This window comes from Pseudonaja textilis, chromosome 18 (assembly GCF_049901715.1).
Source record: "Pseudonaja textilis isolate UNSWEBS1 chromosome 18, rPseTex1.2, whole genome shotgun sequence".
NCBI lineage: Eukaryota > Metazoa > Chordata > Lepidosauria > Squamata > Elapidae > Pseudonaja > Pseudonaja textilis.
The window spans coordinates 438,812-459,546 of NC_142007.1; the positions used below are offsets into that span (position 1 = coordinate 438,812).

A 20,735-nucleotide genomic window follows, 5' to 3' on the forward strand; every position below is an offset into this window, starting at 1 on the left:
ACGCATTCAGTGTATAATTATGTTGCATATAAATCATGTTGCGCATGTATGTATGTACATGTATATATACGTGTGTACAATGTTGCATGTATATTGTATGCACATGTTTTATACTGCATTTATATAATGTGTTGTATACATTATTCTTTTTTCCCTTTAATATGGTGTTTTTATATATAATATTTTTCTCAGTATCTGTATCTTGTACAATACACAGTCTCTCAGTATCTCTGTATATTTATATATACAAAATTTACATTTTCATTGATATTTACCCGTAGTGTGAACAGATTGTGTGTTCAGATAGAACATTTGCAGGCTTACTCCAAAGAAAATACCTTGTTGCTTAGCGGCGGCATCATTTTCTGACTCCTGAATGAAGAAACAAAATTTGGGGGTCACGTACAGCTTAAGTGGACTCCAGTTTACCTTGGACAGGCCAACATATAAATAAATCCCCAGGACCATTTGCCAATTTAAAATTGGTTGGCTGCCCTTCCTGGGATTGCTGGTTTCCTAACCTGGCTAAATTCCTCTTCGCAGTTGGGCCCCAAATCCAGTTAAATTATATTTTATAGTCCCTCCTTTATTCTGCATTTGTGCTTATGTGCCCTTATGTAGGAGAGGAAAAAAAAAACCAACAGAGACCTATCTTGCTTCTAAGAACATTTTGTGCCGAGTGTTTTTACTCAGCGGAGCATTTTACTAGCCTAAAAGCATGCAAAAATAACAATTTTTCAAGCTAGCCTTGCTTCGCCTGTCTGTTTACGCCGTGTGTTAAAATGCTTGATTAATTCTGTTGTTCTTTTTTGTACTGGGGCGATGTGCAGCTGCTGTTTAAAAAAAATCAGCAAACGCGACAATATATCTGTGGCTCTTAGTGGGAGGACGAATCACACAATATGTTCTCTCTCTCTTTTTCCAGCACTAAGTGCAGCGCTTGGGACATGAAACGTGTGGATTTAATGCTTCCAAGGGGGAGGGAAACCCCCACCACCACCACAGGGTCTCTGTAGCCTTAAGCTGCTTAGCGTCCAGGTTAGCAGGAAAAATTAGACGTTCTGCCGCTTCCCAAGCTCCCAGTTGTGAGGGCTTTTTGATCATTGTCGTTGTGTTTCCTAGGGGCAGCGATTCGGCTGTGAAAGGAGCAATCTCGTTTATTAGATGGCAAGCTGGGTCAAGAGGTGAGAACTTTTTGGTTTTTCTGGCAAGGAACTTTTAGCTGGAAATCTCTTTATTTTGCAGCTTCTAGGCCTCACATCCGCAGCAAAGCAAAAGTCCTTGACTTACGGCCCTTCCTGTAGCGACAGTGACACTTAAAGGGACTTATTATGGCTGACCTCAGACTTATAACCACCGCAGAATCCCCAGGGTCATGTCATCAGAATTTGAGTCCTTGCCGTCTGTAACGTCAGCATCCTGGATCGCTAAAAACAGTAGTTTTGTCAAAAACCGGAAGTTAAAACTGTCATAAAATGGGGACAGGTACAGCCGAGTTGCCTGAAATTGGATACGTGACTAGGGAAGTAATACGGTTGTTAAGTGAATCTGGCTTCCCCATTGGCTTGTCAGAAGCTCTCAGAAAGGAGACCGCCCCCACGACCCCAGGACGCTGCCACCGTCGTAAGTGTGAGTCAGTTGCCGAGTGTCCAAATTTGGGTGATGTGACCCTGGGGATACGGCAACCCTTGTCAGTGTGAAAAGTGACCCTAAGTTATTTTTACAGCGCTGTTGTAAGTTCAGTTGCTAAATGGATAGTTGTAAGTCAAGGACTACCCTTGTTAGCCTCTGGTTGCATATATTTTATCTGAAGCGGGTTGTGTTTGACGCAGAAAGACGGGTTTGACTCCCCAGGTGGAGAGCTGCCTCTTCTTAAAAACCTTCAGTGATGGAGCGTCCGCAACTTCAGGAGGCTTGATTAATTTAAAATATTTATTAAATGGTGTAATTTACTGCACGGAGGGAGTTCCGTGCCCGTTGTGGTGACTCATCCCCATGCAGAAATTAAAAAGCCTGAATGCAAAACAATTGCCTACGGATTAGGGTTAATTCTTCGAGTTTTTTTTGTTTTTTATTTTGCTGATTGCTTTGCTTTTATTCCTTTTTTCTTTTTGGAATCTTTTCTGATGAAGTCAGCTTCCCTTCCGCTCTCCCTGTGAAACCTCTGAATCATTGTGACCTTGCAAAAAAAGTGTCAAACGAGCAGCTAAATTAAGGGCTGAAATTTGACAGCTCCTGGCGTAGGAAGACTTGTCCTTCAGACACCACCTCTCTACACGTTTAAGAGTTTTTGACTTGAAAGATGATCACTTTGTATACTTCTGGGTCAGTGTTTCTCCATCTTAGAAGTTTGAAGATTTGCAGACTTCAGTTCCCTGATACGAATGCATTTCTTTTGAGGTGTATTTTCATGGTGGCCGCTTACTCTCTTCTCATCCTTCCTCTGCGACCTTGCGGGGTGGGGGTGGGGGGGAAATGAGGGGGAAAAAAACAGCATGGCTGCCTGGAGAATTCTGGGAGTTGAAGTCCACACATTTTCAAGCTGCCAAGGTGGAGCAGAGCCTTCAGGTGTAGAGGTTTGTGACCAACCTGACGACAGTCCAGATTTTCCTACGCCAAGCCTACTCTTTTGTGTAAGGAATGAAGCAAAAGGAATCTCTTGCCCACTCAGAAAACCATCGCTTTGTGTTTGAAGGCAGGAAGCCCAGAAGCCGGAGTGAAACACACGACCACACCTGGTCCCCAGGATGGGGGAATGGCACAAGATCTTCCGCCAAAGCCTAACCGTGCCTCCGCGTAACGTCCGGAGGCCAAATTTGCCGCTCCAGCAATCGGTGCCATTTCAGTGCGTCTTAAAGAGTGTACACGGGAACGCCTTGAAACAAGTAAGATCAATCAATCAATCAATCAATCAGAATAGAGCTGGAAGGGACCATGGAGGTCTTCTAGTCCAACCCCCTGCTCAAGCAGGAGACCCTAAACCATGTTAGAACAAATGGTTTCCTTCCTTCCTTCGTTCCTAACCCTGGAGTTGAAGTCCATCCCTCTCAAAGTGACCAAGCTTGACAAACATCTACCTGGATGACCTCCAGGACAACCCAAATCCTACCATAGATGGCCTAAAAAACAAGACTCGGTCAACAATTCCTTTCCTTCCCCTGTCAGCTATTTTTTTTCCCCACAATTTGATAATTGCTTATTTATCTGAGATCTCCTTCCTCTGGATCCCAGTTACCTCCCACCCCCCACCCCTCCCCGGGTGGTGCTAACTCCCCTCCCTGGTCCTTCAACTCTTTCTGCAGAAAGTTCTGGAGAACGTGGCCGAGGTGGCATTCCAGCTGCGCCTTTCGCTCTTCGACGTGGCCTACCGCCAGTTCTTCGGCAGGACCTGGAAAAGCCCCCCAAGGCCTCTGACATCCGTCCCGGGGCAGCCACCCTCCGTGGTCTTCAATGAGGTAGGGGCTGATGGGTCTGCCCCCCCCCCAAATTATGGGGAGACCCCCAAGTTTAACAGAGACTCTAGACTAGCTTTTCTCAACCCTGGCAACTTTCAGATGGGGAAAAACTGAACGACAGGTGGTCCTTGACATACTGAGTTTATAGCCTTTCTTGCGGCGGTCATTAAGTGAACACAGTGGCTGTAAAACGAATGCTGTGGCCGTTTTCACCCATTCAATGTTGGATAATTTTGCCAAAAACCATAGTTAAGCGCTCATGTGTATGACTGTAAGATTGTATTGTTTCATTGGGTGGGTTTTATGTATTGCAAGTCAGCTAAGAGTCACCTCTTGGCTAAGTGGGCTGGATATAAATTTCAAAATAAATATAGTAAGTCAAATCTCCTTCCCGCCACTGAAGTTACCATCTTCCCTGCAGAATATCATTCTTAAGAAAAGAAAAGAATTTTCTCCAGAATTGGAATTTTTCTCTCTCTGCCATGCTCCCTAATAGCCCTCCCAGTTCAGTGGACGAAGACAGGCTCTCGATCCCAGAAGAGCTGGTCTAAAACCAGCAGCAGAGGGTGCTGTGCTTCCAAGAATCGCGTGAAAAAGCCGCCTGCTAAACTTGCCCTCTCTCTCAGCATCCTTGCATCCTCCCTACAACCATCCAGTTGGGGGCTTTTAAATTCTAATTTTTCAAGAAAACAGCAGTTCAGTCTTTATTTTAATCTAAACGACTTTCCAGAGAGCCCCCCTACCAACATGGCGATCCCTCTCATTTAAGGATTAATGTTTTTAAAAAATCATTAACCATTTTTTTCACACTTACGACTGTTGCGGCATCCCCGCAGTCACATGCTTAGAGTTCAGATGCCAGGCAACTGACTCATACTTGCGACCGTTGCAGCGTCCCGGAGTCACTTTTGCGACCTTCTGACAAGCAGAAATGGGGAAGCCAGATTCACTTAACAACCGTGTGACTAATTGAACAACTGCAGTGATTAACTTAACAAATGTGGCACAGAAAGATTGTAAAAACTCACGTAACGAATGTCTCACTTAGCAACAGAAGGTTTGGGCTCCTCTGTGGTTGTAACTCAAGGATTTTGCAATTCGGGGGGTTTCAAGCTTTTCCTCCCTGCAAATGCTCGAAATTATCGGGCGGGGTGGAGGCTCTCCTCGCAGGGGTGGTTTGGATTCCCGCTCCCTGGCTGAGAAGAGCCAGCCTGACCGGCGGCCCTTTGAAGTCTGGGCACCTTCCGTGTGTTGCGTTGGCATCTGTTACCCTGCTGGGAGGGAAGTTCAGCCGAGCTGAAGCGACGAAAGAGATCGCAAACCTCCTCGCAATCCCAGCTTCTCTGCCCCAGGCGAGAGAGAGCGGCAGGCCTGCAGAAGCTGTCAGCCAGGATGATTAATCTCCTGTCACTGAGACCGTCTGGCGGATGGACAAGCCGCCCCGATTGGGAAACGTACAGCAGGGAACCCAAGAGGGCGGCTCTCCTTCACCCGCTCTCTCCCCTGCCCTCCTAGACGGTGTATTTCCTCACCTCTTCGGGTCACCCCGGCGTCTTGATGGTGCTAGAAATCGTGGCGACCGCAAAGGGACAGGAGGCGGCACCCCAGGAACTCGGCTGCGGCTTCGGGCTCCTTCGGTTGTTTAACGGCAAATCTGAGCCGGTGATTTGGAACTCGGCGGGCAAAGGGTACGTTGGTCCGCTTCGGGGTGAAACGTGGCTGGCATCGGTGACAAGGAGCCACTTGACGGTTCTCTAAAACCAGGCGCCCTTCGGCCAGGTGGGGTGGGATTTAACACCTTGGCGGGGGCTGGGAAGGGCATACCTGGCAGGTGAACAGAAAAGTGCTGAACTAGAAACTAGGGGACGGCGAGTTCTAGTTTTGCCTTAGACAGGAGGGATGGTGGGGTGATTTTGGGCCAATCACCAGGAGTCTGGGAGTTCTAGTCCCGCCTTAAGGTAGAAAATCCTGCTGGTTAATTTTGGGCCAATCACCAATTCAGCTTTCAAAAACTCCCCTTTTAAAAAAAACAACCCTCCCCCCATTTCCCTCTGACCCGATGCCCCCCCTTCTCTCTGCAGGCTCCCTTTGTACCAAGGGACCCCCCGTGCTCTCCTGCACCCACTCCTCCTGGAGCCCATAGAGAGTAAGTCGTGGGGCGCCGAGCGGTTTGCAGAGGCCAGGCACTGCGTTTTTGGCGCCGGGGAAATCCAGAGAAAAACAGCCTTGCGGGGTTGGAAAAGTGGGGGAGGCGAGCGGGGAGAAGAAGGGACAAACTCCTGGACATCCTAATGGCTGAATTCAAGATTCCAGGTAATTTGAATTGTCCTGATGCTATCCTAGTTTACTATGTCCCACTCTCTCCCTTCTCTTCCTTCTCTTTCTCCTTCCCTTCCTCCCTCCCTCCTCTTTCCATTTTCTACCTTCCTTGTTTTTCCTTCCTTCCTTCCTTCCTCCCTTCTTATCCGTCCGCCTGCCCTTTGGGCTCCTTTAGAGAACAAGTACCTGACAGTGATGGAAAACACTCACCTGCAGTGCACCCTGCAGCTCCACCCACCTTTGGAGGCCGTTTACCACCTCCTGCCTGAGAATTTCCCTGTGTCCGGTGGGCAGAAGGTCCCGGGGCTCTTAGCATCCCCTGAAGGTATGTATAACCCTTGCTCTCCTTCCCTCCCTCCTTCCCTCCCTCCTTCCCTCCCTCCTTCCCTTTTTCTCCTCCCTTCCTTCCTTCCTTTTCTTTTCCTTTAGCCTCTCCCTTCCTTTCCTTCCCCTTCCCTCTCCCTTAGCAACGGCAGTGATTCCTTTAACAGACATGCCAAGACAAGTCGTGAAACGGGGCAGGACTCACTTAACAAAACAACTCCCTTAGCAACAGAAACGTTGGCGTAAGACGAAGACAGCCTATATCTCCTCCTCTCTCTCTGTTGCTTTACGGCCTCACTAAAGTTAATCTGGCTTGGTTTGAATATCAATTTAATCCAACCTTAAACTCAGAAAAATTTAGGACTGAACCGTTTTTACGTTAGTTAAAAAAAACATGATTAAAAAGGCCTCGAAGATGAGAAATGCCAAAGACCACCTGTTCCCCCAGCAGTGGGGGGGGGGCTCCCTCCCTTCCTCAAATTCCCAATTACCTTCACTCCCCCTCCTCATTTCCCACCCAGTCCCTTCCCTCCCTCCCTCCCTCCTCTTCCTCTTCCCTTAATCAGAAAAAGCTTCCCTGCCTGGGGGTGGGAAATAAAGAGCTGCCAGCCCAGCTCCGAAATTGGTGGCAAATTGGTGGCACTTCCAGCCGAAAATGAACCCGGTAATTTGATCCCCCGAAGCCGTGCCGCTAGATCACAGCCTCCGCGAAGGCGAGGGGGGGAAAAGGTGTATTTCGGCCCCTGGAAATTGAATTAACGCTGGTGACTGCAAATTATCCCCTTTTTCCAAACGCAAAGGGAACTCCCAGCCTCTGCACTGCTTGCAGGATTTATTGTCCCCCCGAAGCCAGCTGGATATTATTCTATTTGGCTTTTATTCCTGTTTTTTTCTTCTGCCCCCCACCCAGCCTGGCCCAGTTTGAGCTGCAAAATATTTTAAGGGCAGGCAAAGAGATGTAATTGCGCTGTTTCTTTGAAAGAGAAAACCCTATTCCGTTGTTTCCTCCTCCTGAAACCTCCCTGTAGGATTTCTCCTGGTTCCCCAAGGCCCGGATCAAGGAGGAAAAAGTTTAACACCCCCCCCTTCCCCCATCTACGGACAGTCCTTGACTTAGAACTGTTTCGTTTAGTGACCATTTCATAGTTACAATGGCACCGGGGGGAAAAAGGGACTCAGGCGTTCACACTTACATCCGCTGCAGCGTCCCATGGGTTCACGCATGATCTGTATTCGGCTGCTTGGCGGCTGACGCACATTTACGACGGTTGCAGTGTGTCCCCTTTGGCGATCTTCTGACCAACAGTGGGGAAGTCGGGTTCACTTAACAACTGCATTGGTTCCCTTAACAGCAGTGGCAAGAAATGAGGCCCCAAAGCTGACTTGAGGGTCATGCATGGCTTGGCTTCTTCACCTTTGATCTGTCATCGTCTCCTCTCTCTCTCTGTGCAGGTGACTCTTTGCAGAAGCCCCACCTGATGAAGACCCAGACGTGGTACCTGGACAAGCTGACCGTCCACCTGTACCCTTCCCTGGAGAAGTTTGAGGAGGAGCTGCTGGTCCTGCTTATGAACGAGCAGGTAAGTCTCCCCGTGTCCCCTCCCTCTTTATCCATAGTTATTCCTCTCTCGCCTCTGTCTTTCATCTATCTATCTATCTATCTATCTATCTATCTATCTATCTATCTATCTATCTATCTATCTATCTATCTATCACTGAGCCGTGGTGGCACAGTGGTTAGAATGCAGTCCTGCAGGCTACTTCTGCTGACTGACTGCTGACAGCAGCTTGAACTGACAGCAGTTCAAATCTGACCAGCTCACCAGGCTCCAGGTTGACTCAGCCTTTCGTCCTTCTGGGGTGGGTCAAGTGAGGACCCAGATTGTTGGGGGCAAGAGGCTGACTGTAAACTGCTGAGAGAGGGCTGGGAAGCTGTCTGTCTGTCTGTCTGTCTATTTTCTCTTTCTCTCATTAGAACTAAAGTTAATCTACTAACTAAACCAAGATACCAAGAACTGTTTTTGCTCAGAACCAGTTTAATTATAACTACGGCATGATTGTGATTATAATCAGGGCCATCGTGGTTAATTGGGGCCACCCTTAAGCTCTTTGCATCCTCGTGCCAGGCGCGTCGGCTGGGCCAGTCTTGGCTACAACTGACTGAGGTGGTTCTCCTGCTGAAGCCAGCAAGAATTCTGGGAGCTGAAGTCCAGACCCCTCAAAATTGCTAAGGCTGAGGGACTCCTGGCCCCAGGGGTAACCCCTAAGAGCTGCTTCAGGGTGTCAAGCACTGTTCTAGATTATAGTCCTGAAGGATTACAAACTCCCTTTAGAAATCCCCCCAAACTAATTTTTAGCAAGAAGGGATTTTTTTTTTTAGTTATGATTTTCTCCCCAGCGGTGAAAAACGGGTGATTTCCTAGAGCATTGGGCCTTCTATTATCGGGACAATCACAGCCCTTTCCCGCATTTGCTTGTCTTTTCCATATCCCTGTTTCTTTCTTTTCTTTCTTTCTTTCTTTCTTTCTGTTCTCCTGCTTGCGCGCCCGCCCGGGAGCTGCCGTATGGTCTTTGTTCTCCTTCTGTTAAAGAGGAAAGCTCTTCTCGGCTCTCTGGATGCCAGTTTACAATTTTTCCCCGCGACGGGAAGCGCTAATGAGCTGTTTTGCAAACAGCCCCGCTGGAGATGGATGGAGCTGGAGAGCCTAAGTTTTTAATGTCGTCTCCCCGTAATTTAGAAAGCAATAATGACCTTAAGGAGAGAGAGAGAAAAAAAAGGGGGGGGGGAGGGGAGAAGATGAAACGGTTTAATATCCCCGCAATCACTCTGGGGCACCTTTGAGCTTTATTAGTTTATGACAGATGGCATAAAATTACCACTGGGCACCCCATGGTGGTGGTGCATCTCCTTGGTTGGTGCATCAGTCCAAAATGGAAGTGGCGTGTGAGAATTTCCTCCACTTTGGAAAGGAGACCGAGGGGCTGTTTCCAAGTCTGGAAAAATTTCTCAGAAACTCCTCCTTTTGGTCCCCGCTGAGGCTTAATTCGAACCCCCAGATGGGCAACAAATCACTGCGGCAATAAATAAATAAAATAAAGCTTGTCTATTCCTTGTCCCAACACACCACCACAATTAGAACTGGAATTTCTCTTTGTCAAGTCAGGAAACTCTGCTGAAACCTAGAATAACAAGAGTTGGAAGGGACCTTGGAGGTCATCTAGTCCCACCCACTCCCCGCTCGAATGTTATAACCTTCTTTGCCACGGTTAAGTAAATCACTGCTGTTATTAAGTGGATCACACAATCGTTAAGCAAATCCAACTTTCCCACTGTTGACTTTGCTCGTTGGAAGCTGGCTGTGAAGGTGTCACAAATGGCGGTCACACAACCTGGATACACTACGACGCTCTGGCCGGTTTGCCAAGGGCCCAGATTTTGATCACGTGACATGGGGAGGTTGCAAGGGTCGTAAGTGCGAGGATTGGCCATAAGTCACTCTCTTCAGTCCATTTCTAACTTCAAATCGTCACTAAACGAATCATTGTAAACCGGGGACTATCTGTAACAATCCTCCTTCCTAGGGATGGAGTACCAAGTAGTGAATCTACATACAAGAGCCAGCTGGCTGTCAGGGCTCCAACATGCACCCCTATTCAAATCATAAGTCTCCAGCCGCATCCCTCAGAGTAAAAAAAAAAAAAAAGATTTATTAGGAATGACCATGTCGGCCTTACCTGGGTGCAGCCGACTCTAAGACTCATCATTCATTTCCTCCTTGACCCTGGTCTTCCCCCGACCCCCTGGGTGTATATTCTCCAGTGGGACACCTCCATAGCCAAGAGCCATCAATCATGCTCTCCGGTAATAATCTTGCGCGCCAACAGCTTCGGCTGCCTAGCAATTATCTGGAGCATTTAAGGAATGCCCTGCTTTCTCCCACGCCCTTTGTGCTGGCAACTAAAAAGACCAAACGGTTATTTTTTGAGTTGACACCAGGGACTATCTAACAATCCTCCTTCCTAGGAATGGAGTACCAAGTGGTGAGCCTACAACAGTGGAGTTAATTCTTGTCTTTCGGTTGAATCTAGGTTAACTCGATCCTGGACGGGACCTCCCTCGCAATCCAGGAGCGCCGGCTACACATCGGCGTCCACAACGGCTTGTGCTTCGTGCAGCCCCCGCAGGTGGTGGTGCTAGTCCCTCTGGCATTGCCAGAGGCCGATAGAGCCCCGGGAAGCAGTGTCAGCATGCGCCGGAAACACGGAAGTCCTCTCAAAGGCAGGTGAGAATCGGGGGAATGGAAAGCCTGACCGTCGTTGGGTACAATGAAGCGAGCTCCTTTCCCGTAAGAAAAGGAGATGAAACGCTGTGGTGGAATCAGGAGGAGGATGTTCCAGCGGTTTTTCTTTTCGAGTCGTTCGGTTTTCTTACTCAGATGTCCCTCTGGCCTAGCTAGGAGGGCAGCTATGGGCATAGTAGAGCGTGATCTTCCACACGGTGTAGCAAACTTAGAAAAAAGCTTGGCCAAGCAGCCACCCAGTGAAACGGCTGCGGCAGCCCCAAGGGTTGCTTGGGGGTGGGTGGCCTTCAGCTCCCAGAATTCCCCAGCCAGCCCTGCCCATTCCCCCCATCCCCCCCCCCGGTTCCCTAGAGCAGGGAGATTGCAGAGAAAAGGATTATAAGGCGGCAAACAATGGGGGTACACATCAAAAGTTACGGCCGGGCAATTCTGGGAGTTGAAGCCCACCCATCTTCACGTCCCCCAAGGCCGAGGAGCGCTGGAGAAAGCAGATGGTCCCGGTGGATCTTAGCGGAGGGGTTACCTGAAGTTCCTGAAGGTTATTGGTGATCCCTCACCCTTTTTTGGGGGGGTTCTTCCGACCCAGTGCCGAGGGACAAGCTCTCGTCCTGCGAAGCCGCATCCACCTGGCCGAGATGGTGCCTCACCCTGCGTTTGGAGTGGCCTTCCTCTTGGAATATGTCTTCTCCGTTGCAAGTGGACCTGATGGGAAGGTAAGAGATGACCTTTGGTGGTCCTCCTCCTCCTCCTCCTCGGTTCTTTGTGAATGTACAACTATTTTTTCTGAAGCTGGTCTCTTCCAGTGGTCTTAAACTTTCATAATTCCTTGGTTGCTCAGGAGTTATGGTTTAAGGCACAGGACGCCAGGTTTAAGGCATCTCAAGGACAATGAAATGGATATCAGTTTGAAGGCATCTCACAAGCATTTGTTGAGATACGGTGGACATCAACTTGAAGGTGTCTCAAGGACGCCTGTTGAAAGACGGTGGACACTGGCTGGAGGGCATCTCCAGGACGCCTGTTGAGACACGACAACCGGAGAAGGCAACACTGCATGGTGAACGAGGAATTACATGGTGCACGCTGGTCTCCGGAACAAGCCCAAATACTTGTGTGACCGCACAGCAGTTCTGGAAGCCTCGTGTTGGTGGCCCCTCCTGAGATGGAGCTACCAACCCTCAACGTGGCTTTGAGTTCCTCGCAAGAGGAAGGACGGGCGAGTCTGGAGGGTAGTTCCAAGTTTCATTTATTGACGGGGACAGGAGAACCGTCTAGACAGAACCCAACATCTTCACTCGACGTCTTAAGTAGCCGCTTTTCTCCTCTCCCCCCCCCCCACCCCACCCCCGCGTGGTCTCCTCGTCCTGCCCTTGTCTGCGTTGACCTCCGAAAGCTGGCTCAAAAGAACAAAAGCTTGGTAATAATGAGCCCGTCTCCTGCTGTTTGCTCTTGGGGTGACCGACCTCTGGCTTGCAATTAGCGCTGATAAATGAAAGGGGGGAGGACTTTGAAGCCCACCCCAGAGAAGAATTGGAAGACGGACTTGGCCTCAGCGGGGAACAAAAGAACAACAACCCAGATTGTCCTTGAAGCCTCCCAGGAGGGTCTTCAAAGCCGCCTTCACCTCTGCGTGGAGACTTTCTAATTGGGTCTTGAAACGTTCTTCTGAATGTAAAGGAGGAAGGGAAGGAGGAAGGGAAGGGAAGGAAAGGAGGAAGAGGGAAGGGAAGGGAAAGGAAGGAAAGGAAAAGAAAAAGGGGGAAAAAGGCTGGAGAAGGAGGGAGGGTGGGGAGGAAGGAAGGGAAGAAAAGAGGAGGAGGAGAAGGAAAGGAGCCCCGTTCTCAAGTGGTCAAGCCGCCTCGTGCCCAGCCAGGAAGGCCTGCGCTTCTAATCAGGGTTAATTCTGGCTTAATGAGTCAAGCACCATCGCCCGGGCAAACCCGCCGTGCCAGAAGCCCAGGAAGCTCCGGCCGGCTAATTCCTTTAATTAAAAGGAGAGCAGAGAAGCCTCTGGAGGGGGGCCTCCAAGTAAGCAAGGAGGGAGGGCAAAAGAAGAAACCCCCCCTCCTCCTCCCCCTCCTCCTCCCCCTCCTCAGGCCAGGCTGGGCTTCAGCTCCCTTGAGCCGTCTGAGGCGGCCCACCCTCCCGTCTTGAGCCCCGAGCAAATATTGGTCAATTGGCTCCTGCTGGGGAGGCTGGCAAGGACAAGGACAAAGGGAAACCAGAGAGGATCCTTTTCAGCCTCCTTCAGAAGGAGAAGGAGAATATTATTATTATTGTTGTTATTACTACTATTATCATCATCATCATTGAAAAGAGTAACGTTTCACCTTTTCCTAACAACCAGTTATGGAACAGGATGGTTTAGATGGGGGGACTTCAACTCCCAGAATCCCCCAGCCAGCCTCCTTCCTTCCCTTCCCTTCCCTTCCCTCTTCCTCCATTCATTTCCTTTCCCTTGCTTCTCTTCCCTTCCTCCTTCCTTTTCTTTCCCTTCCCTCCCTTTCCTCTTCTCTTTTTCTCCCTTTAGTTTTTCTTCCTGTCTCCCTCCCTTCCCTTTCATCTTCCTTCTTTTCTCCCGTCTGTTTCTTTTTTCAATCCTTCTTTCTTTTGTCTCCCCTCTTTCCTTCCTTCCTTCCTTCCTTCCTTCCCTGGTTTAACACGATTCCCTCCCCCCACAGACGCCCTCCATGACCTCTCTGACGGCCGCAGCCTACATGCACTCGGTCCGCTGGGCCCTTTGGCAGCCTGTCCTGGATGCGGATCCCACGGAGGTGGTCCTTCCCTTGCGAGGCGGCCCTCAGCGGAATCCCCACCACGTCCTGGTGTACAAGACCCCTCCGGCCACCATGAGCTCCGAAGAGGTGAGCAGCCCCTCCCCGCGTGGCTCACAATCCCAGACCTTGGTGGTGGTGGGTGGCTGGGGACGATGGGTCCTGGGGTGGGGGGTGGGGGCAGCATGCTGGGAAGATAGGCAGTGACGTTGCATTGATGGGCAAAGTAAAAAAAAAAAAGGTTCGTTATAGAGGAGCTGGCTGAGGGATTCTGGGAGTTGGAGTCCTCCCATCTTTGTTCTGACCCAAACCTTGTTCCGAGTAAACTAAACACCAAACAGAGATAAAAGCAAAACCTTTTAATGCCTCTCTGCAAATTCCGTGAATTCCCAGTTAAAAGGCTGTTTCAAACTAATTGTCTCTGATAAGAATGTGGGTTTTTCTTCGGGGAGGGGGGGAGACGGGCCCCTCACCTGGTACAGGTACACAGGGCCAGGTGAGGAAGATAACCTGATTTTTTTTAAAAAATTAAAATTGCAGGTGAAGCAGGTCGAATCGGGCACGCTGGCCTTTCACTTGTCCACCAGCTCCGAGGAAGGACTGGGAAGAGGGGCCAAAACTCCGGGTGTTAGGAGAGAAACGTCGCTGCCCCCCAAGATGAAGAGCCCCCCGCTTGCATCTCCCGGTGAGCGAGGGAAACCCCCAGGCCCCTTTCCAGGGCCCGAGTGGCACTTAGTCGGGTCAGAAACAGGCAGCCTTCGTCTTACGGCCGTTCGAAGTTATGACGGACCTCCCCCGGTGGGGGGAGGGGGCTGCTTATGACCCAGTTTGTTCCCCTCCCGTCAGTCACGTGACTGAATGTCAGCCACATATGTCTCACTCAGCATAAACATCTTGGGCTCCATCGTTCATCGTAAAGCGAGGACTTCCTGGCCTCTCAGCTGAAGGAGCGAAAGGCTTCCAAAGGGCAAAAGAGGAGAGAGAGAGATAAAATAAATAAATCAGGATTATATATATATATATATATTTTTCCCAGCCACCAGAGCGCAGTCCGTTCTCACTTTTTCCTCTCCTTTCCTGGTCTGGAAAATATTTTGTGGGGTTGTTTGAACAGATGCTAAAATCTAGAATGTAGAATAATAGAATCGTGAGGGGCCTCAAGAGGTCTTCTAGTCCAACCCCCTGCCCAAGCAGGAGGCCCTTGACCCTTTCAATCGATCAATCATTCAATCAGAAAATAATATAAGACTAATCTATTTAGGATCCCCCAAGAGAAGAATTAATCTCCTCTCCTGCTTGAGCAGGGTTTGGACTAGATGACCTCCAAATTCCCTCCCAACTCTGTTATTCTGTAATCCCAGATCAATTGATCAGTCCCCCCACCCCTCTTACCTTTTATGATTATGGTGACGTTTCTTCCTCTTTGTCCTCACCTAGGTTCACCACCTTCCGCCCAGATGTTGGTTTCTACGCAGGATGACACTCAGGGTCCTGGGGTAAGTCGCAAAAGGGGACCTCCTGACCACGGCAACCACCCTAAATATGGTGAGTTGCCTGTACTTCCCTGTACCCAATTCTACCCTGGTCTCTGCTTGCGGCTTTCACAAGTGACCTTGCCTTCCAGCTGTCGATGTCGCAACTGTTGGCGTCCCCGAGAAACAAGAGTGACCACGCATTGCTCTCGCCAGTCAGCAGGGCTCAGCCGTCCCAGGACAGACTTCAGCCAGCCAGAGAGGTAACTATTTGTCTGAAATGGTTGTCCAGTCTCTACCCCCGGCGTGGGTCCGTCTTGGAAGTTGACCCTAGGATCTCCTGCTTGAGTTGGGGGGTTAGACTAGAAGACCTCCAAGGTCCCTTCCAACTCTTATTCTCTAATCCCCTATCAATTAATCACTTGAACAACTTGAACTATGATTTTATGATTCTGAGAAAGAAAGAAAGAAAGAAAGAAAGAAAGAAAGAAAGAAAGAAAGAAAGAAAGAAAGAAAGAAAGAAAGATGTTTGATGTTTATCCTCAGTGTGTGCCTGCTTACTCTCTTATAATCCCTTTCTCTGCAATGTATTTTATCCATCCATCCATCCATCCATAGACAGATGGAGAAATGGATGGACTGATGGACAGTTGGATGGAACAGCTTCCTCCAGGCGTTGTGGCTACTCCATCACAGGAGGCTTTTACGAAGAGACTGGGCAGATATTTGTCCAGGATGATAGATGTCCTCCTGCTTGGCCAGGGGTTTGGACTAGAAGACCTCCAAGGTCCCTTCCAGCCCTGTCATCTCATTCCCTAAGATAGGCCCGTTGAGTCTAACCACCTTAACCGAGCCCCGTGCTGACCTTCTCTTCCGTCTTTGGGCATTTTCCTCAGTTTTCCTTCTCTCCCTTCCCAGCCGGAGCAGAACCAAGGAGCCATTGCTCACCTGGAGTGCGACCTGAGTTACAACCCTCAACTCGAGGACCAGCTGCAAGAGCTGCCCTTCACACCAGTCCAGGTTCCCATCCTGGCCCTCGGAGGGCCCCCTTTGCGGAGGTGAGGCCCCTGAAATCGGACCCGTTTCTCTGCAGGGCTCTTGGGGTCCACGAAGTCATGGGGGGGGCTGCAGACCAGTCTGGAAGGGGGAACCTTGGCCACTTTAAGAGGGAAGGAGGGAGAGAGGGAGGAAAAGGGAAAAAGAAAAAATGGAAGAAGGAGGGGAGGAAGGAAGGAAGGAAGGAAGGAAGAGACTAAGGAAGGAAGGAGAAAGACTGAGGAAGGAAGGAAGGAAGGAAGGAAGGAAGGAAGGAAAAAAGAGAGAGGGAGGGAGGAAGAAGGAAAGGAGAGAGAGATTCTGAAAGCCGGTCTCTTCCGCAGCCCCAGCACCGCCCCCACCAGGGCCTCGCTTGCCCGCCTCCGCGCGGCCGGGTTCCCTGAGCTGCTGGATTGCAACAAGGAGCCGGTTGAGATGTTGGATCCCAGTGACCCCACCCCCTGTGGCCCCCAGCAGGAGGAAGGCGACCCCCTGCCCGACCACGAGATCCACCTGCAGTTCCTGGCCTTGAGCAGGTGGGTCCGAAAAAAAGATCTGTGCCATTGAAATGGCTCCCCTTTTGGGGCTGGGAGAGGTGGGAAATAAATACTTATACAGGTGCCCCCCAAAATGGGGGGGGGGAGGTTGAATTGACAGGGGGGTGCAGTTGTTGGCCCCCACCCACCCAACTTTAATGGCTTCTCCCCACTGAGGTGAAGGACTCGGGTCCCAGCGGAAAAGTAGATCGTAGATACGAAAGACTGTAGTTTATTCCTGGATCCTTTCCATCTCGGGCTGTAGGTATTCCTTGACTTACGACTGTTCACTTAACGACCGATCGAAGCTACAAAAGACCTTCCTGGGCCTTGCAACCCTGTTTGGGTCTGAAGACTGGCCAGGCTTGTGCCTGCAGTTTTGGGGTGTTTAGCAACCGGTTCGCATTTTTCCAACGCCTCAGTTGATGACTGACTTTTTTTAATCAGGAGCCCGAAGTCCTCATCAACACTCCCTCATGAGAAAGGGGCGGGGCTTTGCCTGAAAGAGGGCGGGTCTGATCCTTTGGGTTCTCTGCAAATCTCTCCATTCTTAAGAAGCGAGAGAAAGAAAGAAAAAAAATCCCAGGTATGGTTGGCTGGGAAATTCTGAGAACTGAAATCCAAATACTTCAATGCTTGTTTTAATCTGGCCTAGGGTGCACCTCTTAACAGGCTGTCGAGTGCTCGGATTTCGGGCCTCTCCAGCTGAATTTCCCCTCCTCTCCTTCCACCAGGCCTGCCCAGGACGACCCTGCTACGTGGCCCCAAAGCGTCTACTTCACCCTCCAGTTTTACCGCTTCCCGCCGGTCACCACGCCACGGCTGCAGCTGGTCCAGACTGAGGCCTGTGGGCCGGCCACCCACATCTTGGTGCAGATCAACCCAGACGGGACCCTGACCCTTGGTAAGGCTGGGGCACGACAGGCGAGAAGAGGCCGCTAACGGAGGGGGCCATCCGCTCACCTTGGGATGTTGTGGAAAGTTTGTCTCACCCTTTTGTGCCATCAGAGATTCTCCAGTTGGCATCCTTCCTTCCTTCCTTCCTTCCTTCCTCTAATCTTCCTTCCTTCTTTCCATCCATCCATCCATCCATTTCATCCTCCCTTCCCTTCTCTGTTCTTCCTTCCCTCCCTCTATTTATTCTTCCTCTTCCTTTTCTCTCTCCTTCACCTTCACTTCCCTTCCTCCCTGCTTCTTCCTTTTTCTTCCTCCCTCCTCTCTGTTCCGTCCTCCTTCCCTCTCTCTCTCCCTCTCTCCCTCTTCCCTATCCCCTTCTTCCTCTCCTTCTTCACTTTCTCCCTCCCTGTTTCTTCCTTTTTCTTCCTCCCTCCCTCTCTCCCTTCCTCCCATTCTTCCTTCTGGCCTCTGGAAGGTTAACGGGCCATCTTACCACGGCCCCCGCTGACCCCTTTCCTCCTCCTCCTCCGCAGCCCCCCCCGGCTTCCACCTGAAGTACCTGGTGGACCTGGCCTCCCTGAAGCCCGGTGAGCCACGCTGGTTCCTCCGCTACCTGGCCCAGCAGGCCCTGCAGATCGACGTCTGGGACGGGGACTCGCTGCTCCTTTTGGGATCTGCCTCTGTGAAGCTAAAGGTAGGTGAGCTCATGTCTGGAGAGCAGTCCTCGAGTTACGGCCCCTCCCCAAAAGTCAGGTCCCTTTTCCAGAATTGTGTCCGTTGCAGTTCCCGGGGTCAAAACCCACAGGCTTGGCAACTGGCTCATGTTTATGACGGTCGCAGGGCCCCTTTTGCGACCCTCTTGACCAGCCACGTCAGGCCCACTTAGCGACCACGTGGCTCACTTAACAAATGGCAGCGATTCCCTTAAGAGCTCTGGCAAGAGAGGTCGTAAGACGGGGCAAAACTCAACAGGTCTCCCTCCCGTAGCGACGGAAAAGCGGAGCCTCCCTTGCGGCCCTAAGTGGGGGGGCTGCCTGCGTTTCCGGGGGCAACGGGGAGAGAGAGAAATGGGCTCCCTTCCCCCCCCCCCCCGGTTCAGAGGTGACCCACCACAGCTGAGCTCTCTCCACAGCACCTCCTGCGCCGAGGCCGGACGGGGGTCCAGGTCTACCACGAGTTGGAGGTCCTGGCCACGGAGTACAAGCCGGACGCGGCCGTGCTGAGCGGGGAGGCCTTCCGGCCCTGGGGGGTGAAGCCCATCGGGGTCCAGGCGGTGGTGAGGGCCCAGCTTCACCTCCGCCTGGCCAACATCGGTGAGTCCCCCTCCTCCCCTGTCGGTCGGTCCCCCTTGCTCAACGTGGAGCAGTCGAAGAGCCCCCAAGGAGCTTCCTTCCTTCCTTCTCTCCTTCCCTCCCTCCCCTTTTCTCCTTCCTTCTTTCCCTCCCTCTTTCTTCCGTTCTTCCTTCTCCGATTCTTTCATTCTATCATCCCAGATCAATTAATCCGTGAAAACAGCTTGCCTCCAGAAGTTGAGGGTGGACTAGGAGTCCTCCCAGGCCCCTTGCAACTCCGTTGTTCCGTAACCCCGGATCAGTTCACCCGTGGAAGGTCTTTGCCTCCTCCATCCTTGGAGGCCTTCAGGGAGAAGGAATGGCGAAAGGTCTCCCTCCTGAGCAGGGGGTTGGGCTAGAAGACCTCCGGGGTCCCTCCCTTGTTATCCTGCATTTCGCATCATTCCAAAGCCCAAAGAATGGGTCAAGGACGGATGCACGCACACACGCGCACATACGCACACACACACACACACACACACCCACGCAGAGCATAGAGATGAATGAGAAGCTCCCCTTAGCCGGACCTTTTAAGATGCCTTCACAGCACCGGGGAATGAAAACATCTTTGCAGCTTCTTCGCTTTCCCACCGTGAATCAAAGGCTCTCCGGTGCCAGAGGTGTTTCCTTTGATAGTGCCTCTGCTCTGAAAAGGCCACCGGCCTTCTCTTTTCCTTCTTCCCCTTTTCTCCCCTCTTTTTAATAAAAAGTAGAATGCGGGGGGGAGTTTTTGGCCGGCAGGTGGAGGAGGAGATCAAAAGAGCCATCAGGGTTGTCGGGAAGGGGCTGGATAAAACGAGCCCATTAAGGCATCAAGGCAAAGGGCAGAGAGGCCGCGGAGCCCCACTCGGGGCTCACAAACACAGCAGAACACACAACGATGGTTGCCGTGACAAAGGGGAGAGGGAGAAAGGAAGGAAATGAAAGGAGGAGAAAAATTGGGGTGAGGAAGGGAAGGATGAAAAAAGGGAGGGAGGAATGAAAGAAGGAGGGAAGGAATTGGAGAATTCCATCGGTTTTGGCAGCCGGGGACCCTCGGGGTGCTCTTGCGAGGGGTTTCCATGCATGCAACTCCATGTAAGATTTAATAAGTTTATTATTATTTAAAAACCAAGATAAAGGCAAACGCGAAGTGAGAAACGAGAAGAGCCGAGGAATCAAAAGCGGAAGCTCCGAGTGCGAGAAAGAAGAAAGAGCAAGAAGAAAGAAAGGAACAGAAGCGTTTTCTGATCTCGTTACAAGTGCAATTATAAATTTAGCGCTCCTTCTCTCTGGTTGCAACCCGGCTCTGTTCTCCCCTCTAATCCATTCCCTCTCATCATCAAAACCACAAACGCCGAGTTCGGTTTTTGTTCTGTTTTGTTCGTGCCAAAGCCAAAGCCCATCCGGGGTTTCCAGCCCTCCATCGATGCCGTGATCGTCTCTTCCCTGATCAAGGACCGCCGACTCGGCTCTCTCGGCAGCCTCCGCCGCCTCCGCCAACCGTCCCTCCACCGTGGGCCGCATCAAGCCTTCCTCCCCACGCGAGGCAGAAATCTGGGTTGCTCCATCACCTTCATTATTCATGAGGAGGAGACGACTTTGTTTCCTCCTTGTCAAAATGGAAGCTCGCCTGAGGCATCAAGATATAGATATATAGATATATATATATTTTTGTTCCAAGGAGAAGAAGCGGGGTGAGGCCGGGAGAAGAAACCACGAGAGGGTTAGAAAAATAAAATAATAATAAATCTCCATCTCCTTCAAATCTTGATGAACTTGAAAGTCACCTGTTCGACGGCTGTCAAGCCTGGGAGGTTTGAGAGAGGCGGTTGACGTTTTTAGAGCAGGACGGAGCATCTCAGGAGGCTTCCATCCCTCACGTTCCACCAATGTGCGACCAAGCCCAGGCTCGGGGGATGGAAAAAAGGAGGTGTTTTGGCTTCTACCACGGCTGCCTTGTTCCATTGTGCGAAGATCGGATGTGAGACGACACGCACACGTGCTGCAGTTGTGATGCCCTTGGATAAGCTTCCTCCGTTGCGTGGTCTTAGAAGCCGGGGTGATGTCTCTGCTCTCTTTGACCTAAAAAGCGCATTGAAGAGCAACAAGAGGTGGTGAAGGTCGTCCCGCAAGCTGCTTCTTAGGAAGAACTTGGGTGTGTCTCTAGCCTGAAGAAGAGAAGGCTAACGGAAGACCTGACAGTGCTCCCCCCCCCCAGTCCAGGAGGGGGTCTCCTGGGGGAGGAGATAACACAGCGCCCAAGGGGAAGACCCGGGACCGTCGGTTCGAAGTCCTACCAAGACGCCTCC

General features: G+C 50.9%; 1 protein-coding gene across 18 annotated transcripts in view; it reads left to right on the top strand.

Moving 5' to 3' along the window:
* The window catches only part of NPHP4 (nephrocystin 4), a 98,868-nt gene that overhangs the window by 1,219 nt on the left and 76,914 nt on the right, over positions 1-20,735 (top strand). For 6 of the 18 annotated variants that reach the window (XM_087914957.1, XM_087914959.1, XM_087914960.1 and 3 more), the window contains exons 2-20: positions 926-1,038; positions 1,123-1,184; positions 2,696-2,885; positions 3,303-3,455; positions 4,971-5,143; positions 5,537-5,601; positions 5,950-6,099; positions 7,551-7,678; positions 10,188-10,381; positions 10,986-11,112; positions 13,081-13,263; positions 13,714-13,858; positions 14,611-14,669; positions 14,798-14,908; positions 15,564-15,703; positions 16,025-16,216; positions 16,951-17,120; positions 17,647-17,807; positions 18,246-18,426. In XM_087914957.1, the coding sequence (XP_087771083.1) occupies positions 2,748-2,885; positions 3,303-3,455; positions 4,971-5,143; positions 5,537-5,601; positions 5,950-6,099; positions 7,551-7,678; positions 10,188-10,381; positions 10,986-11,112; positions 13,081-13,263; positions 13,714-13,858; positions 14,611-14,669; positions 14,798-14,908; positions 15,564-15,703; positions 16,025-16,216; positions 16,951-17,120; positions 17,647-17,807; positions 18,246-18,426 (2,470 nt within the window). In that variant the 5' untranslated portion in view covers positions 926-1,038; positions 1,123-1,184; positions 2,696-2,747. Of the gene's footprint in view, positions 1-925; positions 1,039-1,122; positions 1,185-2,638; positions 2,886-3,302; positions 3,456-4,970; positions 5,144-5,536; positions 5,602-5,949; positions 6,100-7,550; positions 7,679-10,187; positions 10,382-10,985; positions 11,113-13,080; positions 13,264-13,713; positions 13,859-14,610; positions 14,670-14,797; positions 14,909-15,563; positions 15,704-16,024; positions 16,217-16,950; positions 17,121-17,646; positions 17,808-18,245; positions 18,427-20,735 lie in introns of all 18 variants that reach the window. The other 12 variants (XM_087914958.1, XM_087914963.1, XM_087914966.1 and 9 more) reach the window with 10 other exon arrangements.